Below are 22,120 nucleotides of genomic sequence, written 5' to 3'. Positions count from 1 at the left end.
CTTCTTCCTCCTTCTTCTCTTCTTCCTCCTCCTTCTCCTCTTCTTCCTCCTCTTCTTCCTCCTCCTTCTCCTCTTCCTCCTCCTCCTCCTCCCTCTTCTTCCTTCTCTTCCTCTTCCTCCTCCTCCTCTTCCTCCTCCTCCTTCTCCTCTTCTTCCTCCTCTTCTTCCTCCTCCTCCTCTTCCTCCTCCTCTTCTCCTCCTCCTCTCTCCCCCTCCTTCTCTTCTTCTTCCTCCTCCTCCTCTTCTTCCCCCTCCTTCTCTTCCTCCTCCACCTTCTCTTCCTCCTCCTCCTCCTTCTCTTCCTCCTCCTCCTCTTCTTCTCCGCTACAGCCCCGCGATGCTCCAGGTGCCTCTATCCGCCGCTCCTGACTTGCACACGCACACACACACGCGGGCGCTGCGTAACCACCCAGCGCACACACGACCCAGCGCTTGCGAAGAGCGGGCAGGGCGCTCTCCCCTGGCCGAGCAGCGCAAGGGGAGCCCGGCCGCCGCGAACGCCTCGAGAGAGGGAGGGAGGGGGTGGGGGTGGGGAGAGGTGGGGGGGTGGGGGGGAGGCAGGGGCGGGGCGCCCGTTATATCCGTTGCGGCCCCGCCCACCCGTTCCATTTCCCCAGCTCCGTCCGGGAGCAGCCGCAAAGCCAGACGGTGAGGGGGGAGGAGAGGGATTTGGGAGGAGGGGGGCTAACCCCCGCGGTGTGTGTACGTCTGTCTGTATACGTGTGTATGTGTGTGTGTGTATGCAAGGCGGGGGCAAGTGTGGGGAAAGGGGCGTGGGGGGAGGAGGAGAGGGTCAGCCCTCCAGCGGGTGGGATCAAGACAGAAATGTGCCCCCCTTTCCTCCCCCCCCAAGTTTGTCCGTGGGGAGAGCAGCATCTCCTCCGGGCCTGGCTTTTGTGACTCCTGCCGGCAGGTCTAACCAAACCGTGGAGAAAAGGGTCCTTCATCTCTGAATGGGGTCGGAATAACAAGAGTGGGGAAGGGAACCTCGAGGCCTTCTAGACCAACCCCGTGCTCAAACAGGAGACCTTAAAAGACCTTTAAGGAGGCTTTCAAAACCTCCAGGGATGGAGCAGCCACAACTTCTGGTGGCAGGCCGTATTCGTCCTTAGTTCCAAGTCGCTTCTCTCCTTGTTCGGTTTCCATCCTCAGTTGCTTCTTGTCCTGCCCTCAGGGGCTTTGGAGAAGAGGTCGATTCCCCCGCCCCTCTTCTATCTAAGGCAGCCCCTTAGTTATGGGGACATTGGATCAGAGGAGGATACAGTAGGGTATTCCCCCTCCCCCCATTGGCCTAAGCACTCTTGGCACAGGACTTTCTACCCACCCACCCCAAACAAGCCATAGTTAGTTCCACCAGAAGCCCAAAGCAATGAACCAAATCAAGGGATTGGGCCAGCTCCTATTCAACATTCCTAAGCCCTGTGATCTTCCTGCGGAATTGGAACCCGGGACAGGAGCTGCTCTGGGTACCTCACTTCCTCATTGTTAAGCCCGGTCCATCTGACAAGGTGGCTTGAATGTTAGCCTTGGGCAGAGGGGTCTCCAAACTTGACAGCTTTAAGACTTGTGGACTTCAACTCCCAGAATTCCTCCTCCAGTCATGTTAGCTCAGGAATTCTGGGAGTTGAAGTCCACAAGTCTTAAACTTGCCAAGTTTGAAGACCATCTATCCTATCTACCTACCTACCTATCCATCCTATCTCTCTCTCTCTCTCTCTCTCCCCCCACCTCTTTTTCTCTCTATCTATCCCAGGGGTCTCCAAACTTGGCCACTGTAAGGCTCTTGGATTTGAACTCCCAAGAATTCCTCCCCCAGTCATGTTAGCTCAGGAATTCTGGGAGTTGAAGTCCACAACTCTTAAACTTGCCAAGTTTGAAGACCATCTATCCTACCTACCTACCTACCTATCCAATCTCTCTCTCTCTCTCTCTCTCTCTCTCCTCTTTTTCTCTATCTATTCTCTTATCTATTCCAGGGGTCTCCAAACTTGGCAACTGTAAGCTGGCTGGAGGAATTCTGGGAGTTGAAGTCCACCCAGCTTAAAGTCACCAAGGTTGAGAAATGTTGCAAGTTTGCAAACCTAAGCTGGCGGGGGGAATTCTGGGAGTTGAAGTCCACACCAATCTTCAAACTACCAAGGTTGCAAAACAATATATTCATGTGAACTGAATCCTTGTTTTGCTGCTGTATTTGGCACCTAGCTGGACTCCTGGAATTCCAGCCCCCTCTTCCCCTCCAGGGGTGAGATTCTACCGGTTCAGCCCGGTTCTATAGAACCGGTAGCTCCGAAGAGCAGCTGACACCAAACCGGTTCTCTCTGAAGATGTTCTTTACTTTGGTTGGGCCCGCCCGCCTGCCCACCCGGGCTCTAGGCTGTCCTTTATTCTTATCTTAATTGCTTTGCGCAACACAGCTGAGCGTGTGCTCCCCAAGTTGGTTGTTATGCCGGTAGGATCCCACCCGTTCCCCTCTATCCCAAGTTCTATCTTGGGCCCTGTTAGCCCCCAACCTCCCCGACTGTTATGGTTCACTGGCAGCCTGTGTAGATGGCAGCAGAATCGGACAGTGGGGAAGAACGGGGACCAGTCCAGGGTCCTGGAAAGGACACAGACGAGGGTCCTGCGTCTGATGCAGAGGTGGGGCCAGGACCATCTGGGAGTGGGGTGCTACCTCGGAGCCTCTGGAGTCTGGCAGCAGCGAGGAAGAGGAACCAGGGGAGCCAGTGCGCACGTGCGCAGAGCTGCTAGAAGGTGAGAGCAGCTGAAACAAAAAGGGGTGACTTGGGAGTGAGGCTGGGAGGTGATTGCCTCTTCCGTAAGGTATAAAGGTCAGGCCAAGATACCTTTGCAGGAAGCAAAGTCGTTTGATCGGTTCGGAGTTGTTCTTGGAGCTCTTTGTAGTTCAGTTGGTTTTTTTTTCTAGTTCGCTTGATACTTCTGTTCCTGGCAGCACTTCACAGAACTGAAAGGTGGGTGCTTATCTTGGGGGAGTGTTTGAGATTAATTCCGGCTGGGAATGAAAACAATTGCCAGCGTTGCAATAAAATCAGTCTTGTTTTTAGAAGAAGTGTGCTTAGGAAGCCTGGGTCGGAACCCCAAACTCCCCTTTTGAACCCCTTCTCCTGGCGTCTTCCTCCCTCCCTCTTCTCTGCAGGATGACTGACTATAATGGGCAATGTTCAATCCGAAGCCAGCCAGGAATCAGAATCGGTCAAAGACAGGGTGGAGAAAACACACCCGGATACGACCAAGTCAGAACGGGAGTCAAACCGAAGCAAACATGATTTGGCCAGCCGGCCCCCTGGTCCTCCGGTCCCCGAACACAAAGGGGTCAGCCAGACGCTGAGTGGCGAACCAGGGGGAGGAACGGCAGAGATGGGGAAGAACCATTCCAAAAAATCCAAGCTGAAGCTCTCCTCCATGTGGACCCAGAACTCGGTCAGTGGGGGGATGAAGGAGGCCAGCCTTTGCGACAAGGACCTTGGGACAGAGAAATGGGGCTTGTCTTGTCTCAGCAGAGCTGACCTTCCCAGCGGACAGGGGCTCCCCGAGGACCCCAAAGGCCTGAAGATGGCGCTCAAGCCCTCCCTGCCAGCAACCCCGCACTCCGAACCCCAAGATTTGAGCGCCAAGAAGGCTCTGACCAGAGGGAAGGCCAAGGCAGAGAATGTCCACCTTGTCAAGAGCACGGGAGGAATGCTACTTCAGCCTGCAAAAATAACCGAAACGAGCCAAGGAGGAGAGCCTCCTAAGGTGGAACCTCAGGCGTGTTGGACTCAGCACATTAAAACGAGCGGTAAGGAAGGTGCAGAAAACGAGGAACAGCTGCCAGAACCTCCGGCTTCAGCCAAGAACCCGGTAGGGGGAGCGGCACACGGCCCAGAGCTGCTGAAGACAGGTGAGGACAACCTGGGAGGTCCAGGCTACAGACCCCTCAACGAGAAGAATATCTTCAGGCCGGCACCTCCTGGCTCCATCACTCCGTCAGGCGTGAAGAAGGTCCCGCTGTCGTGGGGGATTGGCCAGAAGGAGCAGAACAGACCACCGGACAGCACCCCTGGGAGCGACGGGGACTTCCGAGGGCCAGCTGGTGCTGCCCAACTGTCCACGGATTGGGAAAACCCCTCCAACAGCCCCACGGAGAAGCTTCAGGGCCCCCCGGGAAGCCACACCAAGGCGGAGGCGAACACCGAAGCTGCAGGACCGGAGGCGGTCAATTACGAATCCATATACCAGGAATTTTTGGACAAAGGGGTGAACCTCTTCTACAGAGTGACCATCCAACCGGGACAGTGGCCACCCAGCATCGTCAAACAGAAGCCCAGCGTCATTTCCTCTGGCATCTCTTACGCCGACGTCTTGAAGCAGTGCCCGCAGAAGAAGCCGCCTGCCAGCCCCGTGCCCATCCTGCCGAAAGCTTTGCAGCACCTCAGCCCGGCGGGCAAGAAGCTGCCGTACTTCAAAGGGCCGGAGAGGAACAATACGGACGAGTTCTCGCCCCTCCGCCAGCTGTTCTTGGAGCACATCAAAAAAGTGACCCCCAAAGAATCGGGCCCGGCCACTCCCACCCAACAGGTGGTTACCTTCTTTGAGGAACTGTCCACCAGCAACCCCAAGCGGGCTGAATGGCAGAGGCCCCGGCCCCCGACTCCATACCCCCAGCGCCGTAAAAGCCAGGGTAGAAAGCTGCCCAAATTTGGCACTGCCGTGTCCCAAGTGGTAGCTTTCCTGAGCAGCGACACCAAATGCGATTGGTTAGTGCACGACGAGAGCGAGATGTTATTAGACGAGGCGCCGGGAGGCGAAGAAGCTGCGGCCAACTGCATTGACCTGCCCAGCCCTGGGGGCAAAGGGGCAGAAGTTGGCAATACCTCCCAACCAGTGACGACCCTCTTGTTGGAGCAAGCCATGGGGCCGGAAGTCAACGGGAGTCCCAAGAGATCTTGCAGGAAGTCCCAAGATCTGGAAGAGGGGGCCAAGGAAAGGTCCCCGGTTAAGGGCCTCTCGTCGAGCGCTGCCCAGTACGCCATCGCGTCACTGGTGGACGATCCATCCCCAGTGCAGTTCGTAACTCCAAGTCAACCTTCCTCCCAGGAGACCCTGGAGGTTTCTTCCATCTATCTCTGGACCCCAGCGTGCGCATTATTGGAGCCCACGGCGGACCCAAAGGCGCCAGCTGCAACCCAAACCAGGCCCAAAGTCCGCAAGCAAAGCCTGGCGGTTCCCAAATCGAAGGAGAAACTCAAACCTTCAGGGCAGCAGAAAGGGAAGCTGCTGAAGGGGAAAGGAGCGAAGCAATGGCCCCGCACCTTCGGAATGAACTCCCAGCTGCGGTTAGACGGCGTCCCTCCTTTTCCGCCATTCGAAAAGGTGGCAAGGCCGTTTTACTTCGGGGAGCCTTTGGTGAGTCCGGTCGATTTGGCTACGCTTGGGCTTTTCCCTCCCATCCAATCCCCCTGTCTACCTCTCCTATCAAGAACGTTTTAGAAATGACTCTGGCCCTTTTCTAGTCTGAAAATATTTGGGACTTCCTTGATCCTCCCTGGGCGAAGAACGGGGCAGTGCGGATTCCTCAGCGGTGACCAGGGTAGCCCTCCAAGGTCACGTTTCTGCTAAGCCTCCACCCGGAGGGTTGGTTCTCAACAGTGGTGGGGTTCCCATTTTTTTTCCTATCAGTTCCATGAGCGGTTCTGTGCATGTGCAGGGGCTCAAAAGACCGACCTCGGTCCGAGCGCTGGTGAGTGAGCTGAGCTGGGTTTTTATTAGTTCAGCTGAGGCGCCGCAATCTGTTCTGCCGCGCGACTCAGCTGAGCTAAAAAACAAGGGAGTCAGAGGTGCTGTTCAGCAGGTTCTGACCAGTTCTGGAGAACCGGTAGCGGGAATTTTGAGTAGTTCGAGAGAACCGGCAAATCCCACCTCTGACTGGAGATTTTGTAGTTTCCTTCCTCTGCCACGCCCATCAAGCCACGCCCACAGTATAGTAAAATGTTTGGAATCCCACCCCTGATATAGGAGAGCTAATGGTGGGGGTAGGTGGGGCCAGTCAGAGGTGGTATTTTGCCAGTTCTCTGAACTAGTCAAAATTGCGGCTATCGGTACGCTAGAACCGGTGCAAACCGGCTGAATACCTCCTCTGGTTCCTAAACATTCAACATTGTCCCTTGCACACTTTAAAAGGAAGATTTATTTAGTTAACATCCCCCTGCCCACCTCACCTAACCGATCCTGGGCAGCTTACCCAATTCAAAAACAATAGCAATGAGAATTTTTTTTAAATAATGGTCTGGATATGAAGACATTCAGAAGATTGTAGCTAGACTACCCTTAATGGGCCTCTCTCTCTCTCTCTTTCTCTTAAACCTGGGCAGTTTTTCAATAATAGTAGGCCACATCACGGCTTATCACTCTGCGTGATGCTTCTTAGTGATTCATCAGGGTTAAAGAAAGCATGACGACTGTGCAGCAGGTGGGACCCAATTATGTTTGTTAAAAAAAGAAGTGAATTGTTTGAATACTTTCTTAAAATAAGGCGACAGACCTGAAGCTCTGCTGAACGTATCGCTCGTTGGCCACTTGGGGCAGGGTAGAAACCAGCTCACCTATCACTCATTATACCTCCAGGACCGCTCTCTTCCTCTCGACAAGCCCGCCAGCCTCGAGCAAGATGCCTCCTACACCCCGCCCAGTGCCGACCGAGATCCCGAGGCCAACCGATCTCGTGCCCACCATTGGCCAGCTTTCCAGGTGGCCAATTCGTGCCCTAGGAGGTGCTACTGCAGACATCGGGACCAGAGGAAGCTACCCAAGAACGTTCTGGCTTGGTGAGCAGGAACTGGGGTGGCCAGATTGGGAAATGGGAAACGTCTCTAGACAGGCAGTCTTCGACTTACAACAGTTCGTTCAGCAACCATTCGAAGTTATGCCGGCACTGGAAAAAAAAGGGGGACTTATGATCAGTGGTGGGATTCCACTGGTGTAACAACCGGTTTGGGAAGCGCGCGCGCACAGCGTTTTAAAAACAGCCCCTTTCAGCTAAAACTGAGCAGCTGCTGCACACCCGGTGAGTAGAAAAGCTGAGGTGCAGCAATCCGTTGTGCCGTACGAATTAGCTGGGCTTCAAAAGAATGAAGGATAGACTAGGGCTGTGATGGCGAACCTGTGGCCCATTGTGCCACAGGCGCACGCAGAGCCATTTGTGCGGGCACATGAGTCCCAGCCAAACTTACTTGCATTGCGCATGCGCTCGCCTCCCAGCTGATTTTCGGCCTGCTTTGAGGCCATTTTTGCTCTCTGGGAGGCTCGAAAAAAGCCTCTGCAGCCTTTGGAGGCCGAAAAATGGGCCTTCAGAAGTGCCAAAGCGGGCCGGTTTTCAGCCTCCCGAGGCTGCAGAGGCTTGCCGAGCCTCCTGGAGGGCGAAAACGGCCTCAAACGGGCCAAAAATCAGCTGGGAGATGCATGCATGCACAGTGCAGGTAAGGGGAGGGGTGGGGGTGTTGCATGTCCATGCGTGGGGGGTGTGTGCACTGCATTGTGGGTGCTGGCACGCACGCGCGTGCTATCGCATGCACACACACTTTTGGCACACCACAACAAAAAGGTTCGCCATCGCTGGACTAGGGCAGAGTTGGGTGGGCAGGCCGACTGATCACCGAACTAAAGGTTCTCCCGAACCGGTCCATATGGGCTGAATCCCACCCCTGCTTATGACCTTTGCATGACGACATGATCCAAATTCAGACGCTTGGCAACTGTTTCATCCTGATGAATTTTACCCCCCTCAGAGAGATGGAAAGCTAAGTCAAACTGAGCTGATCAGGATCGAACTCCAGGCAATGGGCAGAGTTAGATAGCAATACTGCATTCGAATCACTGCGCCGCCACAGCTCCGATACAAATTGTGTTACACGTGCATGCAAAGATACGGCATTCCTCAGCTTGAGACAGGTGGGCCTGTACAGGGGATCCGTGACCTAGGACCACAATCAAGAGCTGAATTTCCGTTGCTAAACGAGGCGGTCATTCAGCAAGCCACACCGACTTTATGACCTTTACGCCATGGCCGTAAAAATCACTTTTGTTAAGCAACTTTAGACTGCCCCATTGGCAATGGGTGGGAAGGTCGTGACCTAGAGACCCCATGACCCTTTGTAAATAGGTGGTAGCTGCCAACCGCCCTAATTTTGATCACATGACCTGGGAGGGTGTTGCGATGGTTGTACATACTACGACGGGTAGATTTGAAAGTCCTGTGGTAGACTTTGAACGGTCACTAAACGAATGGAGGGCACCCTGAATCAAGGTCTATTCCAGGGGTTGGCAACCTGTAGCTCTGGAGCCACATGCGGCTCTTTTGGCCCTCTGCTGTGGCTCCCTGTCGGCTGATCCCACCGCTGGCTGGCTTCTCCCCTCCTGGTCACTCCTCACCTGGCCTGAGAAGGTAAGGGTGATGGCGAAGACTCGCTCCATATTCCAGAGCAGGTGACTGGGTGGGAGTGAGTGACGCCGAGTTGGCCACACCCACCCAGTCACACCGCTTGTTAAATTATTGGCTCCCGGGAGTTTTCTTTTCTGTGGGAAGAGAGTCCAAATGGCTCTTGGAGTGTTTCAGGTTGCAGACCCCTGGTCCGTGCCTCTGGATGTTCAGACTCGTTTGCCAATACCTTGGTAGCAGAGGTGGGATTCAGCCAGACTGGCCCCGCCAACGCCATCTCTTCTCCGCCTCCCATCAAGTCCCAGCTAATGGGCTGGGTCCTTTTTGGTTGCCCTGCACAGAACGGAGCTAGTGGGATGGGGAGGGAATGGGGATTGTGCAGTATCCTTCCCCTGCTACGCCCATCAAGCCACACCCACAGAACAGGTTGTTAAAAAATGTGAATCCCACCACTCGTCAGCAGGGTGAGTAAGAGCCTCCCCTGTTGCAGGTTGTGCTGCTAAGAGGGCCAAGCTGCCATGAACCAAATCGGCCTGTCCTTCTTCACCCTCCCAATGTTCACTCTTCCCATCCAGGCTCAACCCGTCTGCTAACCACCTGACGGAACCTCCCTGGGTCGCGACAGCCCTGCTGGCCGTCTCCTTGGTAGCTGGCACCAAGTTCTGCCTGGATTCTTACAAACAGCAACACATGGCCAACGAGGACTGAAACCATTCGCTCCAAGCTTCTTGCTCAATAAAACTTGTACAACACCAGCGGGGGTTTGCTCGTGCGTTTGCAGGGGTCTCCAACCTTGGCCACTCGTTAAGACGTGTGGACTGCAACTCCCAGAATTCCCCAGCGAGCATGAAACGGTCCTCACCCACTATAACAGGGGTCCCCAAACTTGGCAACTTTTTAAGACTTGTGGACTTCAACTTCCAGAATTCTGGGAGTTGGAAGTCCACAAGTCTTAAAGTTGCCAAGTTTGGAGACCTCTGCATTATGTCTGGACTTTTGACTCCCAGAATTCCCCAGCCAGACCAGTTGCCAAGGTTGAGAACCTTTGAACTAGGGATACACCAAGGGGCAGATAGGAGACACATGTCTGTACTGCTCTCGGCCACCTTAGGACTATGGTTCCCAGACAGCCTTGCCAGAAGTCAGGAGAGTTTTGAGATTTTAATTCAAGGCAGTTTGACAGCCCAGGTTGGAGAAGGCTGGGCTGCAGTTCCTTTTAGTCTCAGGTGATGATCAGGTGTGTTGACTCCCCCAAACTGTAGCCGTGTGTTTGGCTTTTTGGGGGGGGACGGCGGCTATGGTGGGCTCACGCATCCCATTAAACTGAAATATGGCTTGTCTGGTGTGGGTTTATTTTGATCTAGGCCAGGACTCTCCAACCTTGGCCACTTAAGACTTGTGGACTTCGACTCCCAGAATTTCTCAGTTAGCTGTGCCGGCTACGGAATTGTGGGAGTTGAAGTCCACGAGTTTTAAAATGGCCAAATTTATGATGTAGACCGGGGGTCCCCAAACTTGGCAACTTTTAAGACACGTGGACTTCGACCCCAAGAATTCTCCAGCCTGTCGAAGTCCACCCGTCTTAAAGTTGCCAAGTTTGGGGGCCTCTGACGTAGACTCCGAGCCCAGCAGCAGCTTATTTCACAAACTATAGAGAAGCAAACCGTGGCACAGCATAAAGGGGTGAATTGGCTTTTAAGATAATCATGCTTGTAGAAAAAAAAAACAACAACTGGCAAGCATAATCTAATTAAAAAATAATAATAATAACGGGTGAACTATTTAATTTGGTCCTGATCAGACAGCAAGGAAATTCCGTTTCTGGTAAAACCAGGGAATTCTGCAGATATTCATGACCAAATAAAAAATTGACCCTGAGGGTGAAAAGGAGGTGCTGCCCTCCCCAAAAAAGAAAAAAAAAAAGCCCCAGGCCAATCAGCTTCTCTTTCCATGCTCAGAGGACCTCTCTCCACCTGGGGTCAAGGAACAAAAGGACTCCGAAGGACACGTGGACCAGCCCGGCTTATCGGCTTTACTCAAACAGAGAGACTGACCTCACTGCCCCACGGCTCCCACATTCCCCGTTTTAAGACAAAAAAGGGGCGGCCAGGTCAAGCGGGACTGGCGCGCACAGTCACACCAGACAGACCCCAAAAGCCATCCGAGGGCAAGCCACGGCCCCCAGTCCCAGCCCGCAGCGGGGCCACGTTCAGACGATCATCTCCAACTGCCGAGCGTACTCAATGACTTGCTTGGCCAGCTCCGTGGAGGGGATGGTGGCGTCTTCCAGCTTCTGCTGCTGCCCCGTGAAACAGTAGTGGTGGTTGGCGCCCAGGAGCCAGCCTCGCTGGAAAAGGGGGAAGGGCGGGGGTTAGGGGGAGGGAGAGGAGACGTGGTGTGAGTTTGAGGGTTGTGCGGATGAGTCCAACAACGCGGCAACTGCCATTAAGGTCCCGGGGGGAAATTCATTGCCCGTTAGGGAGGGAGGAAGAGATAGGGAGAGAAGGAAGGGAAGGAAGGAAAAGAAGGAAGGGAAGGGAAAAGGAAGGAAGGAAGGGGGAAGGAAAGGGAAGAAAGGAAGGGAAGGGAAAAGGAAGGAAGGGAGGAAAGAAGGAAGGAAAGGGAAGAAGGGAAGGGGAAGGAAGGAAGGAAGGAAGGGGTTGGCACTTGGCAGGAAGGAGGGAGGGAGGCAGAGATAGGGAAAGAGGAAGGAAGGAAGGAAGGAAGGAAGGAAGGAAGGAAGGAAGGAAGGAAGGAAGGAAGGAAGGAAGGAAAGGGTTGGCACTTGGCAGGAAGGAGGGAGGGAGGAAGAGATAGTGAAAGAGGAAGGAAAAAAGGAAGGGTTGGTAGGCAGGCAGGCAAGAGAGAAAAGGGTTGGCAGGATGGAGGGAGGGAGAGAGGGAGGAAATGGTAGGCAAACAGGCAGGAAAGAGAAAAGAACTTGCAGGAAAGAAGGAGGGAGGAAGGAAGAGATAGGGAAAGAAGAAGGAAAAAGGGAAGGAAGGGGTTGGTAGGCAGGCAGGAAAGTGGGAAAAGGGTTGGCGCTTGGCAGGGAGGGAGGAAATAGTTGGTAGGCAGGTAGGAAAGAGAAAAGGGTTGGCAGGAAGGAAGGAGGGTGGAAGGAAGTTCCCCACAGAGGAAGAAGCCAAAGCAGCTCAAGAATCCGTGCAGCCCCTCTGACAGCTCGAGAGGAACGTGGGAGCAGCCGGACCGGGGTCAACGGAGCCAGCGTCCAACCGACTGGCCGCTCTCACCTTCTTGGCGTAGTCGGACATCTTTTTGGGGGTGAAGAACAGCATGCGGGTGGCCTCGTTGAGGAGGATCTTCTCATAGGCCTTCTCGATGCAGCTGGCGATTTCGTCCCTGGGGGGGGGGGAGGAGAAGGGAGGGGAAAAGAACCCAGATTAGGGAAAGAAGAGCTCGGGACGAAGCCCGGAACAGGCAACCGTGTCGTAGACTGGAGGGAGAGGGTGTCGTATCCGTCACCCTTGGTAGAAAGAGAGGGCTGTTGAATTCTGAGCAGAGGACACAACATTCTCTATCTCCGGTCTCCGGTTCTCTATCTCCAGTCCCTTTCAACTGTCGCAAGAAGACCCATTTGCACCACTCAGGTGACCCCGAGGACACAGATAAACCTCCAAGGGGCCTCAACGACCTTCTAAAAAAGGATGCAAAGGACCAGCTTTCTCCAGTCAGAGCCGAAAAAGCTTCTTGGACGAGAAGTGAAATGTCTTCAAAAAAAACCCCCAAACCCCAGAAAGTCCAGTTGCCTCTTGGGAAAAAAAAAAAGCCTCTTTGGGACAACTGTGACCTGGATGACTGTGTCATGCCCCTGTCGGGAGTCTGAATCCGAGGAGGAAGACAAACAGCTGACAGGGAACGGGAGTGTGTGGCTCCGTTGGCTGTGGAGGAAACTGGGGAAGGGCAAAGTCCGGCTGGGCAGAGGTAGAACAAGGGAAAGGGAAAGGGAATTCAGACCCAGGCCCACCCCCTCTTCATCCTAGAACGTGCTGGGAAGAACGGAGAAGGGAGCAACGTGGGTTGCATGGCTTACGGGGGGGGGGGGGAGGAAAGGGCCCTGATTCCCTTCGTTAGCCACAGCTGAGAATTTAAAAGAGATGCAAGGTGAGTGCGGCACCTGCTGGGAACAAACGTAAGTTTATCTTCTGTTGACAGATTATCTGTGTTCCTGGCATCCTCCCAACGTTGAATTACTGCTGTTCCTTCACGTCTGGAATTCCTTCTCCTGCCCTGTAGGACTAATGACCTCATTTTGCCTTGATTGGACTTATAGTTACAGTTTGTGTTTACCCTGTTTTGGACTTAATTCTCTGCAGCCAAAGGCTGTTCCTGGGAGAGTTTTTCTCCAGCCCGGAAGGTAACCTGATGTTGGGGGCAAAGTTGGAGCTAATAAAGGACCTCTTATTGATTATCTGACTGGGTTGCCTTTGTGCCACGCCCCTTTGGGTCATCACAGACCGAGAATGTCCAAATTCAAGAACTATCTGTAATAAGAGAGCCCCGTCTTGTTTTGGAGAAAGCACGATGCAGCCTTGAATCTCTCCCTCCCTCCCTCCCTCACACACACATGCGTGTCCCCAAGCTGAAAGGAATAAAACTCACCTGACAGTGTCCAGCAGGATGTCAATGAAAAATGCGTAACTCTCGGCTGGGATGTTGCCTTTGGCCAGGAAAACTTTGTTGTAACTACCTTCCATCAGGTACTGGAGAGAAGAACAGGTTATGCAATCGTCACCACCACCACTACCACAACAAAAAAGCATCCTTGAGATCTGTCCCACAAGTGGAGCGATGATTCGGGGTGCGGAGAAGAGAGGAGGGGCCTAGGCCAAGTCGGCGCGGCCAACTCGCCACGGGACGAGAGATACATGAATATTGAAGAAATGGTGGAAGATACTCATTCAAGAAAGGCTGCGAAAAGCAAATGCAAACGACAACAATTGGAATCATTTTTTAAAAAAATATTTTAAATGCTGCAGTTGGTGGAACTGTCCCACAGCAAGTTGTCCTGAGGTGAGTGGGCCACAGTGAATTGTCCGGTGGCGAGTTGGCCCCACCAAGTTGTCCCATTCTGGCAGAGAGGGGCATGTCCCGAATATATACAGGGCCAGGTTTTTCATCTACCCACTTTGGAGATTTTCTGTGTGTGATTATTTTATTGCTTAAACCAATTTATAGAGCTGCCCAACTCACACAGGTGTGACTCCTTGCAACTTACAACTGTGAAACAAAATCCACTATGTAATAAAAACCCATAAATACATGCACATACCCCTGTGGCAGGAACAAAATAATCAAATCAGCCACATGATTATGGTACCCAGGCATATTGAATACAGAATAATAGCAGGGGTGAGATTCAAATTTTTAACAACTGGTTTTGTGGGCGTGGCTTAGGTGGTGGGCATGGCTTGGTGGTCATGTTATTGGCTGGGTGTGGCCAACTCAACATCACTCACATCGAGGCACGCATCTCTCGCCCGACCTCTCGTGACTGTGGGGATGCTGCAACAGTCATAAGTGTGAAAAATGGTCATAAGTCACTTTTTTCAGTGCCATTGTAACTTTGAATGGTCACTCCACACAAGCAAAGGAGGGGAAAAAACTCCAGAGAAGTTCCTGAGACAGGAAGTCTAATCCTGCCAAGAATGTAATAAGGGTTAACCGAGAGGCAGTTTCTGTAAGCAACACCAGAATGTTTCCTTCCTGCCTTCCTTACAGGATTAGACCAGTAATTTCTTCTAACAATTGGTTCTCTGAACTGCTTAGGATGTTAACAACCGGTTTTAGTGAATAGGTGTGAACTGGTAGAAACCCACCCCTGAATAATAGAGTTGGAAGAGACCTTGAAGGCCTTCTAGTCCAACCGCCTGCTTAAACAGGAGACCTTCTACCATTTCAGACAAATGGATGTCAAATCTCTTCTTAAAAGCCTCCAGTGTTGGAGAATTCACAGCTTCTGGAGGCAAACCATTCCACTGGTTAATGGTCCTCACTCTCAGGAAACTTCTCCTTAGTTCCAGGTTGCTTCTCTCCTTGGTTAGTTTTCATCCACTGTTTCCTGTCCTGCCTTGGGAGAATAGGTGGACCCTTCCCTCTTCTTTGTGGCAGCCCCACAAATATTGGAATACCGCTATCATCTCACCCCAGTCTTTCTTTTCTGTGGACTAGCCAAACCCAAATCCTGCAACCGTTCTTGATATGTTTGAGTTTCCAGGCCCCTAACCATCTTTGTTGCTCTTCTCTGCTGAGGTAAACCATCTAGGTCTAGGGCCCTTTTGGAAAAGCAACAAGGCCAGAGGAACCAAGACAAAGAGTGTCTCTCACAGCAAAAAATATGGTGAGATGTACGTTACAGAAACTCAAACCCATCTGACTTATTCAAACCTCCGCTTCTACCTATCCCGGGTCCCTTGGGGAGGATTCGATAGGTCAGGGGTCCCCAAACTTGGCAACTTGTGGACTTCAACTCCCAGAATTCTCTTCAACTCTGGGAGTTGAAATCCGCAAATTTGCAGATGATACCAAGCTGGCAGGAATTGCTAACACTCAAAAAGATAGGCTCAAGATCCAGATGGATCTTGACAGACTAGAACACTGGGCCGTATCTAATAAAATGAAATTCAATATAGAGAAAAGTAAAACCCTACACTTAGGCAAGAAAAACCCAAAGTACACACACAGATTGGGTGAAACCAGGCTCAATAGCAGGAACTGTGAGAGGGATCTTGGAGTCTTAGTGCACAACCAGCTAAATATGAGCCAGCAATATGCAGCAGCAGCCAAAAAAGCCAGTGCAATCCTAAGTTGCATTAACAGAGAGATACAATCAAGATCAAGTGAGATACTAACACCACTCTATAAAGCCTTAGTAAGACCACATCTAGAGTACTGCATCCAGTTTTGTTCACATTACAAAAAAGATGTTGAGACTCTAGAAAGAGTGCAGAGAAGAGCAACCAGGATGATTAGGGGACTGGAGGCTGAAACACACAATGAGCAGTTGCAGGAACTGGGCCTGGCTAGTCTGGTGAAGAGAAGGACCAGGGGAGACAGGACAGCATCTTCCAATATTTGAGGGGCTGCCACAGAAAGGAGGAAGGGGGTCAAGATATTTTCCAAAGCACCTGAAGGCCAGACAAGGACCAATGGATGGAAACTGAACAAGGAGAGATTCAACCTGGAAATAAGGAGAAACTATTCTGACAGGGAGAACAACCAACCCATGGAACAGAAGTCGCCTTCAGAAGTTGTGGGAGCTTCATCACTAGAGACTTTCAAGAGAGTGGACTGCCGCTTGTCAGAAATGGTGTAGGGTCTCCTGCTTGGGCGGTGGGTTGGACTAGATGACCTATAAGGTCCCTTCCAACTCCGATTATCTGTTAAGTCTTAGAAGTTGGCCAAGTTTGGGGACCCCTGCGATAGGTGGGCAGAAAAATGCCAAATCCAGTCTAAATGTCTGGCTGACTGTGAGACAAACCGTCAACAATCCACCATTTAAAAAGTGTGTGTGGGGGGAAGGGAGCGCTTACCTGCTCAAGAGAGACTGGGTGCTTGATGTAGACGTTGGTCTGAATGTCCTTGGCTGGCAGGCGTTCCAGCTCGGTGTGAAACTCGGCAACACGGTTTTGGGAAAGCAGGAAGAGGAGGTTCAAACCCAGCAGCTGGTGCTTGTAGGCTGACTCGGGCAATTCATCTCTGAGGTAGGAGCAAGGAGAGATGGGGAACCGGTCAACGGGAGAGTGGTGAGGGTCGAAGGGCCAGTGGGCACAAGGGCTAGAGTAAAATAGCATTAGCCAAATGCACCTAGTCCCAATCTAACTGGGTGCCTCTCCCTCCCATCCAGCAGTCAAAAATCCCCCGGCTTGAGGGCTCTTGGGCTGTCTGGAACAGTTGGGAGCAACGTGTTAATCTCCACGTAGCACAGCATTTCTCAACCTAGGGCACTTTAAGTCTTGTGGACTTTGTCACCCCTTTTAGAACTCTCTAGCATGATGTCTGAGGGATTCTGGGAGTTGAAGTCCACTTCTCTGAAAACTTTCTAGCATGGTGGCTGAGGGATTCTGGGAGTTGAAGTCCACTTCTCTGAAAACTCTCTAGCATGATGTCTGAGGGATTCTGGAAGTTGAAGTCCACTTCTCTTAAAACTCTCTAGCATGGTGGCTGAGGGATTCTGGGAGTTGAAGTCCACTTCTCTTAAAACTCTCTAGCACGGTGTCTGAGGGATTCTGGGAGTTGAAGTCCACTTCTCTTAAAACTCTCTAGCATGGTGGCTGAGGGATTCTGGGAGTTGAAGTCCACTTCTCTGAAAACTCTCTAGCATGATGTCTGGGGATTCTGGGAGTTGAAGTCCACTTCTCTGAAAACTCTCTAGCATGGTGGCTGAGGGATTCTGTGAGTTGAAGTCCACTTCTCTTAAAACTCTCTAGCATGGTGGCTGAGGGATTCTGGGAGTTGAAGTCCACTTCTCTTAAAACTCTCTAGCACAGTGGCTGAGGGATTCTGGGAGTTGAAGTCCACTTCTCTGAAAACTCTCTAGCATGGTGTCTGAGGGATTCTGGGAGTTGAAGTCCACTTCTCTGAAAACTCTCTAGCATGGTGGCTGAGGAATTCTGGGAGTTGAAGTCCACTTCTCTTTAAACTCTCTAGCATGGTGTCTGAGGGATTCTGGGAGTTGAAGTCCTCTTCTCTTAAAACTCTCTAGCATGGTGGCTGAGGGATTCTGGGAGTTGAAGCCCATCCTTCTTAAAGTTCACTTTCATGCTGGTTGGGGAATTCTGGGAGATGAAGTCATCACACATCTTCCAAGTTGCCAAAGCTTACTGTGCTCTGACCTACTAAATTCACCCAAGTGCCTGTAGCCATAGAACACACCAAGGTTGGCTAACCATGGATTAGGTGGGCTGTTAAAGACCCCCCTCCACTCCAACCCGTCAAAGTACTCAGGATCACTTTGCCAGAGGTAGCGTGGGAAAATCAGAAGGAGCAAAAAACAAACAAACAAACAAACAACCCCAAAAACCTCATTCTGCTTGGCAGCCTAACTACTCCCAATTTCACAAAGTTTTCAGTTTCTCGCCCGGCTATCGATTTATCTGTTCTAGAATGGCATCCAATCTTGCTTAAAATTAGATTTCTATGCTGCTTTTATTTTATACAACTTGTAGCGGTCTGCTTAGTGTTCTTTTCTCTAGCACAGCAACCTACAAGAAGATGGGCTGAGACACAGGAGCGGCCCCAAGTCCCTCGGCTGGCTTTCAATCCTAAGGCAAGGCTAGAACGTATGGTACTACCCCAGTTCCCAATACAGCAGCTTCACCCCCTAATCCCAGACTCCCTCTAGAACCCTTCACATGTTATTCTTTGAGAGTTTCCAGGTCAGGGGTGTCCAACCTTGGCAATTTTGGACTTCAACTCCCAGAGTTCCTCAGCCAGCAAGTTGCCAAGGTTGGAGACCCCTGCTCTAGAGCGTTCCATCATTTTCAGGATAGTGCGAGTAAAGGCATCCCCTCAAAACTCCAGCAAAGTGAAAATATTTACTTGTAATCAAAATAGTAGCATTTGAGCTGGGCCATGTATCTTTCAAAAGACGGGATGTCTTTCTTCAAGATGCTCCACTGGGCTCCGATTTCCAAAATGTCTCCTTGAAAGGGAAGATAAGAATGCACAGGGCGTGAAGACAAAAAAAAATACGTGACACAACCACCAAGGAGGGCAGAAAAGCTCAGGCCCAAAAGCACTGGGTGGGTTTGATGTAAATCAAGTTGATTTAAATCCCGACTTAAATCCCAATTTTAATCCCTAGTAAAAAGGCTTCATTTAAATCCATGCAACTTAAATCCTGATTTTTAAAGAGCAACTATCATCTCTGTTCCGCAGCGGCTCCTCCTCTGACCCGCTGTTGAATCACAGAGACTCCCAATATTGCAGAATATACAGCCTCATATGCCGCATAACTAAGCTCCATTTCATGCTGAGTAAACTAAATTATTAACGTATCTTAAATAGAAATCTAACTTGGAGGAGGAGGGGAAGAGGAGGTGGAGGAGGAAGACTATAGGTCCTAGGTGCTCTCTGAGCTTGGTTGTTTTCATGCAGATGTTTCATTACCTATCCAGGTAACATCATCAGTGCTAGAAGGGAGTGGGGTTTGCAGAGAGGAGGAGGAGGGGAGGAGGAGGATGGAAAAGGCGTTCTGGCTTGGAATGACAAGTTTGTTTTGCTTCTCTGATTGGTGGTTCAGAATTCAGGCTCTAGGGTAGGGGGAACTACAGAACTGTCTCTGTTGCCGCTTCCAAAATGAGAAGGTATCCCATCCAGCTACATGTAGTCTTGAATAATACTCACTTGCCAAAATAAGTTGCTGTTTCGTCAATTTCATGCCAGTGGTGGGCAGGAAGTTCAGTTCAAGAAGAGCCAACTGAAGGGCAAGAGGAAAGGAGGAGAAGAAATGACAAATAAGTCACGGTGAGGACAATCAAGCTGACCACGGTGTCTATCACACCCTGTAACACCATCAGTGCCCCTGCAGCAGGAATGAGGAACTGTGGGGCCTTGATGACTTGTGGGCTTCAACTCCCAGGGTTCCTGAGCCAGCCGTGATGGATTCCTAAGGCAGCCATGCATGCTGGCTCAGGAATTCTGGGAGTTGAAGTCTACAAAGCCACGTTAAATGAATCTGGCTTGCCCACTGAAAGTCACAAAGGGGGAATCACATGACCTTGGGACACAGCGACGGTCGTAAATAGGAACCAGCCGCTAAGGCCGTGAATTTTGATCGCCTGATTATGGGGGATGTTACAAAGGTCTACGAAAAATGGTCCTAAGTCACTTTTTTTCCGGTGCCGTTGTAACTTTGGGCACTAAATGAACCGGTGTAAGTGGCGGACTACCTGTACAAACAAACAGATGGAAGGAAAGCGGAGCCACTGACAGCTGCCAGAGACCGAGCCTCTAATTTGGAGAGAATGCCCACCCTTGTTGATAAAACGATGGAAAAGCTGGCTCTGTAACTTTGCTTTAGCAAGGACTCCACCCGGCTGCAACCGGAGATGAAGCCTTGGGCTGGAGACAGCAGTGTTGGAGCATGTGACTCAACAGAGAAATTCATACAGGAAAAAATACCGTGCTGAATCATCCACCTCTTCCCTCCCCATCATGAAATATCATTCCTGTTTGTTTGTTTACTACTACCCGTGTTTTCCCCAAAATGAGACCCCGCCTTGTATTTTTTCCACCAAAAAAAAAAAAAAAAAGGCACCAGGTCTTATTTTGGGGGGATGTCACCCACTGACTAACCTTGCTTGCATTCCTCGCTCCTGGCCTCCTTTTCACTGTCAGAGGCCTTGAGGATCTTCTTCTGTGGCCGGCAAGGCTTTCCTGAAGGCCTCTGCAGCCAATAACAGAGCTTTGGATCCATCCAGAACTTTCTTATCAGCTACAGAGGCTTCCAGGAAAGCCTTGCCAGCTGCAGAAAAAATGCGCCGCAAGGCAGGTGTCGGGGTGTGTGAGGCCTGGCTACATATGTCCAAAGGTAAGTAGTAGGGCAGCTCCCCTCCCCCACACCATTCCTACCCTAGCTTAATTTTTACTTATGCACTCTGGAGTGGGTGGGATCTTAATTAGAGCTTATTTGGCGGATAGTGCTTATATTGGGCGCATGTGTAAAAAAAATCAAGCTAGTATGTACTTTCAGGGTAGGTCATATTTTCGGGGAAACTGGGTTTCATTTCCAGGGATTCTGAACCCCTTTACAGTATTAATTCAAAGATCCAAAAGAAAATTCAGTTTAATAATAAAGTTCTATTCACCCTTTGGAATAGCCTTCCCTGAACTATGTATTTTTATGGCTTCCTTTTCAGTGGTGGCCCCTGACTTCTGGAATAATCTTCCCCAAGGCAAGATGGACTCCTAACTCTTCTGGCCATTAAGATCTGTTTTTTTCCATCCTCAGCATTACAAGTCAGTTGTGGTGTGTGTGTGTGTGTGTGTGTGTGTGCGCGCGCATGTGTGTGTGTGTGTCCTTTTTGGCTGCTCTGTTACAATGCTTGGCCGCCCTTTGGTATCTATTCATTGAAAGATTTATAAGGTCGCCCAAGTGGGACAGCATGATTGATAGGCGGGATATATTTTAGTGTTCCATGATTTTGTATCACTTTGTGTGTGTGTGTGGGTGTTTCTAGTTTGTTTCCCCATGGTATGTCACTTGGCATGAGATTGCTTAAGGTGGGTTTATTTTATTTATTAAACTTAAGATGCCACACATCTGGCCTCAATGCACCTTACACCACAAAAGCAACAAAACAAAAGGTTAAAACAATAGCAACAACGGATCATGGAACAAGGAAATAAGTAAATTCATAAAATGACAGGCAAATCCCTTTTAAAGCAAGACCATTATGGAAGATTCTGTGGGCTTCTCTCCCAACACCACGTCCGAATGGGTATCCAGTCCAGGGTGGATCCGCTTTAAAATCAAGTCGATAGAAATCACTATTAAAAGGGCTTGATTTAAATCAACTCGATTTAAATCATAATTAAAGAGCAACTGCCATCTCAGCTTGCAGAAGTCGGGTTCACTGAATGAGTTTACCAAAAATGTTAATATTGCAGAATATCCAGCCTTATGCTACATAACTCAGCTCCAGTTCACGCTGAATCAATTAAATTATTAATGCATCTTAAATAGAAAACCATCTTTAGATTGTTGTTTATTCCAAAAGCATCTTATTAAAATAAAATTGATAAAAATAAAAAAAAAAATCCGATTTAAATCAAAGAAATCCAATTTAAATTGAAAAAATCTGATTTTTTTTTTGAAAAAACATCAATTTTCATCCACCCTGGTATCCGCTGAACCCAATACAGGCGGTCCTCGACTTACAACAGTTCGCTTAGTAACCGAAGGTAGAACGGCACTGCAAAAGGGGGCTTACGACCGCTTCTCACCCTTTACGACCGTTGCACTTTATGTTGTTTCCCCCCCATCACGTGATCGAAAGTAAAGATGTTTGGCAACTGTTTCACACTTACGACGCGGAGGTCACGATATCCTCCTTTTGCGATCTTCGAACCAGCAAAGTCCATGGGGAGAGGCCAGATCCACTTAACAGCCGTGTGACTATGGGATTCACTTAACAATGGTGGCAATGTAGGTCGTAAAGTGGGGCAAAACTAATTTAAATAAATGTCTCTCCTCAGCCACAGAAAGGCTCCCCTTGAGGCCGTATGTCGAGGACTTACCTGTAGATGCTGCTTCCCTCCCGACTCACCTGGGAAGGAGGAAAAAAGAGGCTCGCCTTTGGGAGCGAGTTCCGTTCCCCCCCCGCGCGCGTTTTGTCCGTTTCTAGTCTCCCCTTGGCGGGAGTTTCAAGTCCCCCCCCAAGTTTCTCAAAAGGTGGTTTCTAGTTCCCTCCCGTCCCGCGGTTCCCCTTCCCCTCACCTTCAGGCGGCCCAACAAGTCGCCGCATTTGCTCAAGCTGAGGTTCTTGCGGTTCCACTCGGCCCGCAGCTGCTCGTACATGCCCGCCGCTTCCTTCAGCCCGGCCGCGTCCGCCCCGTTCAGCACCGGGCCGCCGGCCGCCGCCATCATGGCCACCGCCGAAGCCATGAATCTGCACCCGGCGGGACCGTCGCGAAAGGGGGAAAAAGGGGGGAGCCTCCTGTTGG

The 22,120-nt window shown here is 50.9% G+C and overlaps 2 protein-coding genes across 3 annotated transcripts; one reads left to right on the top strand and one right to left on the bottom strand.

Moving 5' to 3' along the window:
- Positions 1-590: 590 nt before the first annotated feature.
- On the top strand, positions 591-12,812 carry GGN (gametogenetin). Of its 2 annotated transcripts, none has more exons than XM_087940160.1 (4): positions 591-648; positions 3,155-5,403; positions 6,622-6,821; positions 12,608-12,812. In XM_087940160.1, coding segments are annotated over exons 2-4 (2,436 nt in total). In that variant the 5' UTR covers positions 591-648; positions 3,155-3,168; the 3' UTR covers positions 12,609-12,812. The 2 variants fall into 2 exon arrangements, with proteins under 2 accessions (XP_087796286.1, XP_026571211.2); XM_026715426.2 differs by lacking the exon at positions 12,608-12,812 and adding an exon at positions 9,007-9,186.
- On the bottom strand, positions 10,450-22,096 carry PSMD8 (proteasome 26S subunit, non-ATPase 8). The gene is made up of 7 exons (XM_026715427.2): positions 21,894-22,096; positions 18,800-18,872; positions 17,993-18,095; positions 15,985-16,150; positions 13,055-13,155; positions 11,686-11,794; positions 10,450-10,778 (listed from the first exon to the last, which is right to left on the bottom strand). Exons 1-7 carry the CDS (start codon positions 22,059-22,061, stop codon positions 10,641-10,643), a joined length of 858 nt encoding a protein of 285 aa, XP_026571212.1. The 5' UTR covers positions 22,062-22,096; the 3' UTR covers positions 10,450-10,640.
- Between the last annotated feature and the right edge of the window lie 24 nt (positions 22,097-22,120).

The sequence above is a fragment of the Pseudonaja textilis genome, chromosome 10 (assembly GCF_049901715.1).
Source record: "Pseudonaja textilis isolate UNSWEBS1 chromosome 10, rPseTex1.2, whole genome shotgun sequence".
NCBI classification, from domain to species: domain Eukaryota; kingdom Metazoa; phylum Chordata; class Lepidosauria; order Squamata; family Elapidae; genus Pseudonaja; species Pseudonaja textilis.
Note: the sequence above shows the minus strand (reverse complement) of the source record. Positions and strands in the feature narration are given on the sequence as shown.

Bases quoted from the DNA above. Each gene is read 5' to 3' on its own strand.
- GGN (XM_026715426.2), top strand. From the start codon at position 3,169: ATGGGCAATGTTCAATCCGAAGCCAGCCAGGAATCAGAATCGGTCAAA. The intron at 5,404-6,621 runs GTGAGTCCGGTC...TTATACCTCCAG, and splicing joins TTTACTTCGGGGAGCCTTTG to GACCGCTCTCTTCCTCTCGA. The intron at 6,822-9,006 runs GTGAGCAGGAAC...CTTCCCATCCAG, and splicing joins CCCAAGAACGTTCTGGCTTG to GCTCAACCCGTCTGCTAACC.
- PSMD8 (XM_026715427.2), bottom strand. From the start codon at position 22,061: ATGGCTTCGGCGGTGGCCATGATGGCGGCGGCCGGCGGCCCGGTGCTG. The intron at 16,151-17,992 runs GTAAATATTTTC...CTCCTACCTCAG, and splicing joins TGCTACTATTTTGATTACAA to AGATGAATTGCCCGAGTCAG. The intron at 13,156-15,984 runs GTAAGCGCTCCC...TCTTCTCTCCAG, and splicing joins ACCCAGTCTCTCTTGAGCAG to TACCTGATGGAAGGTAGTTA.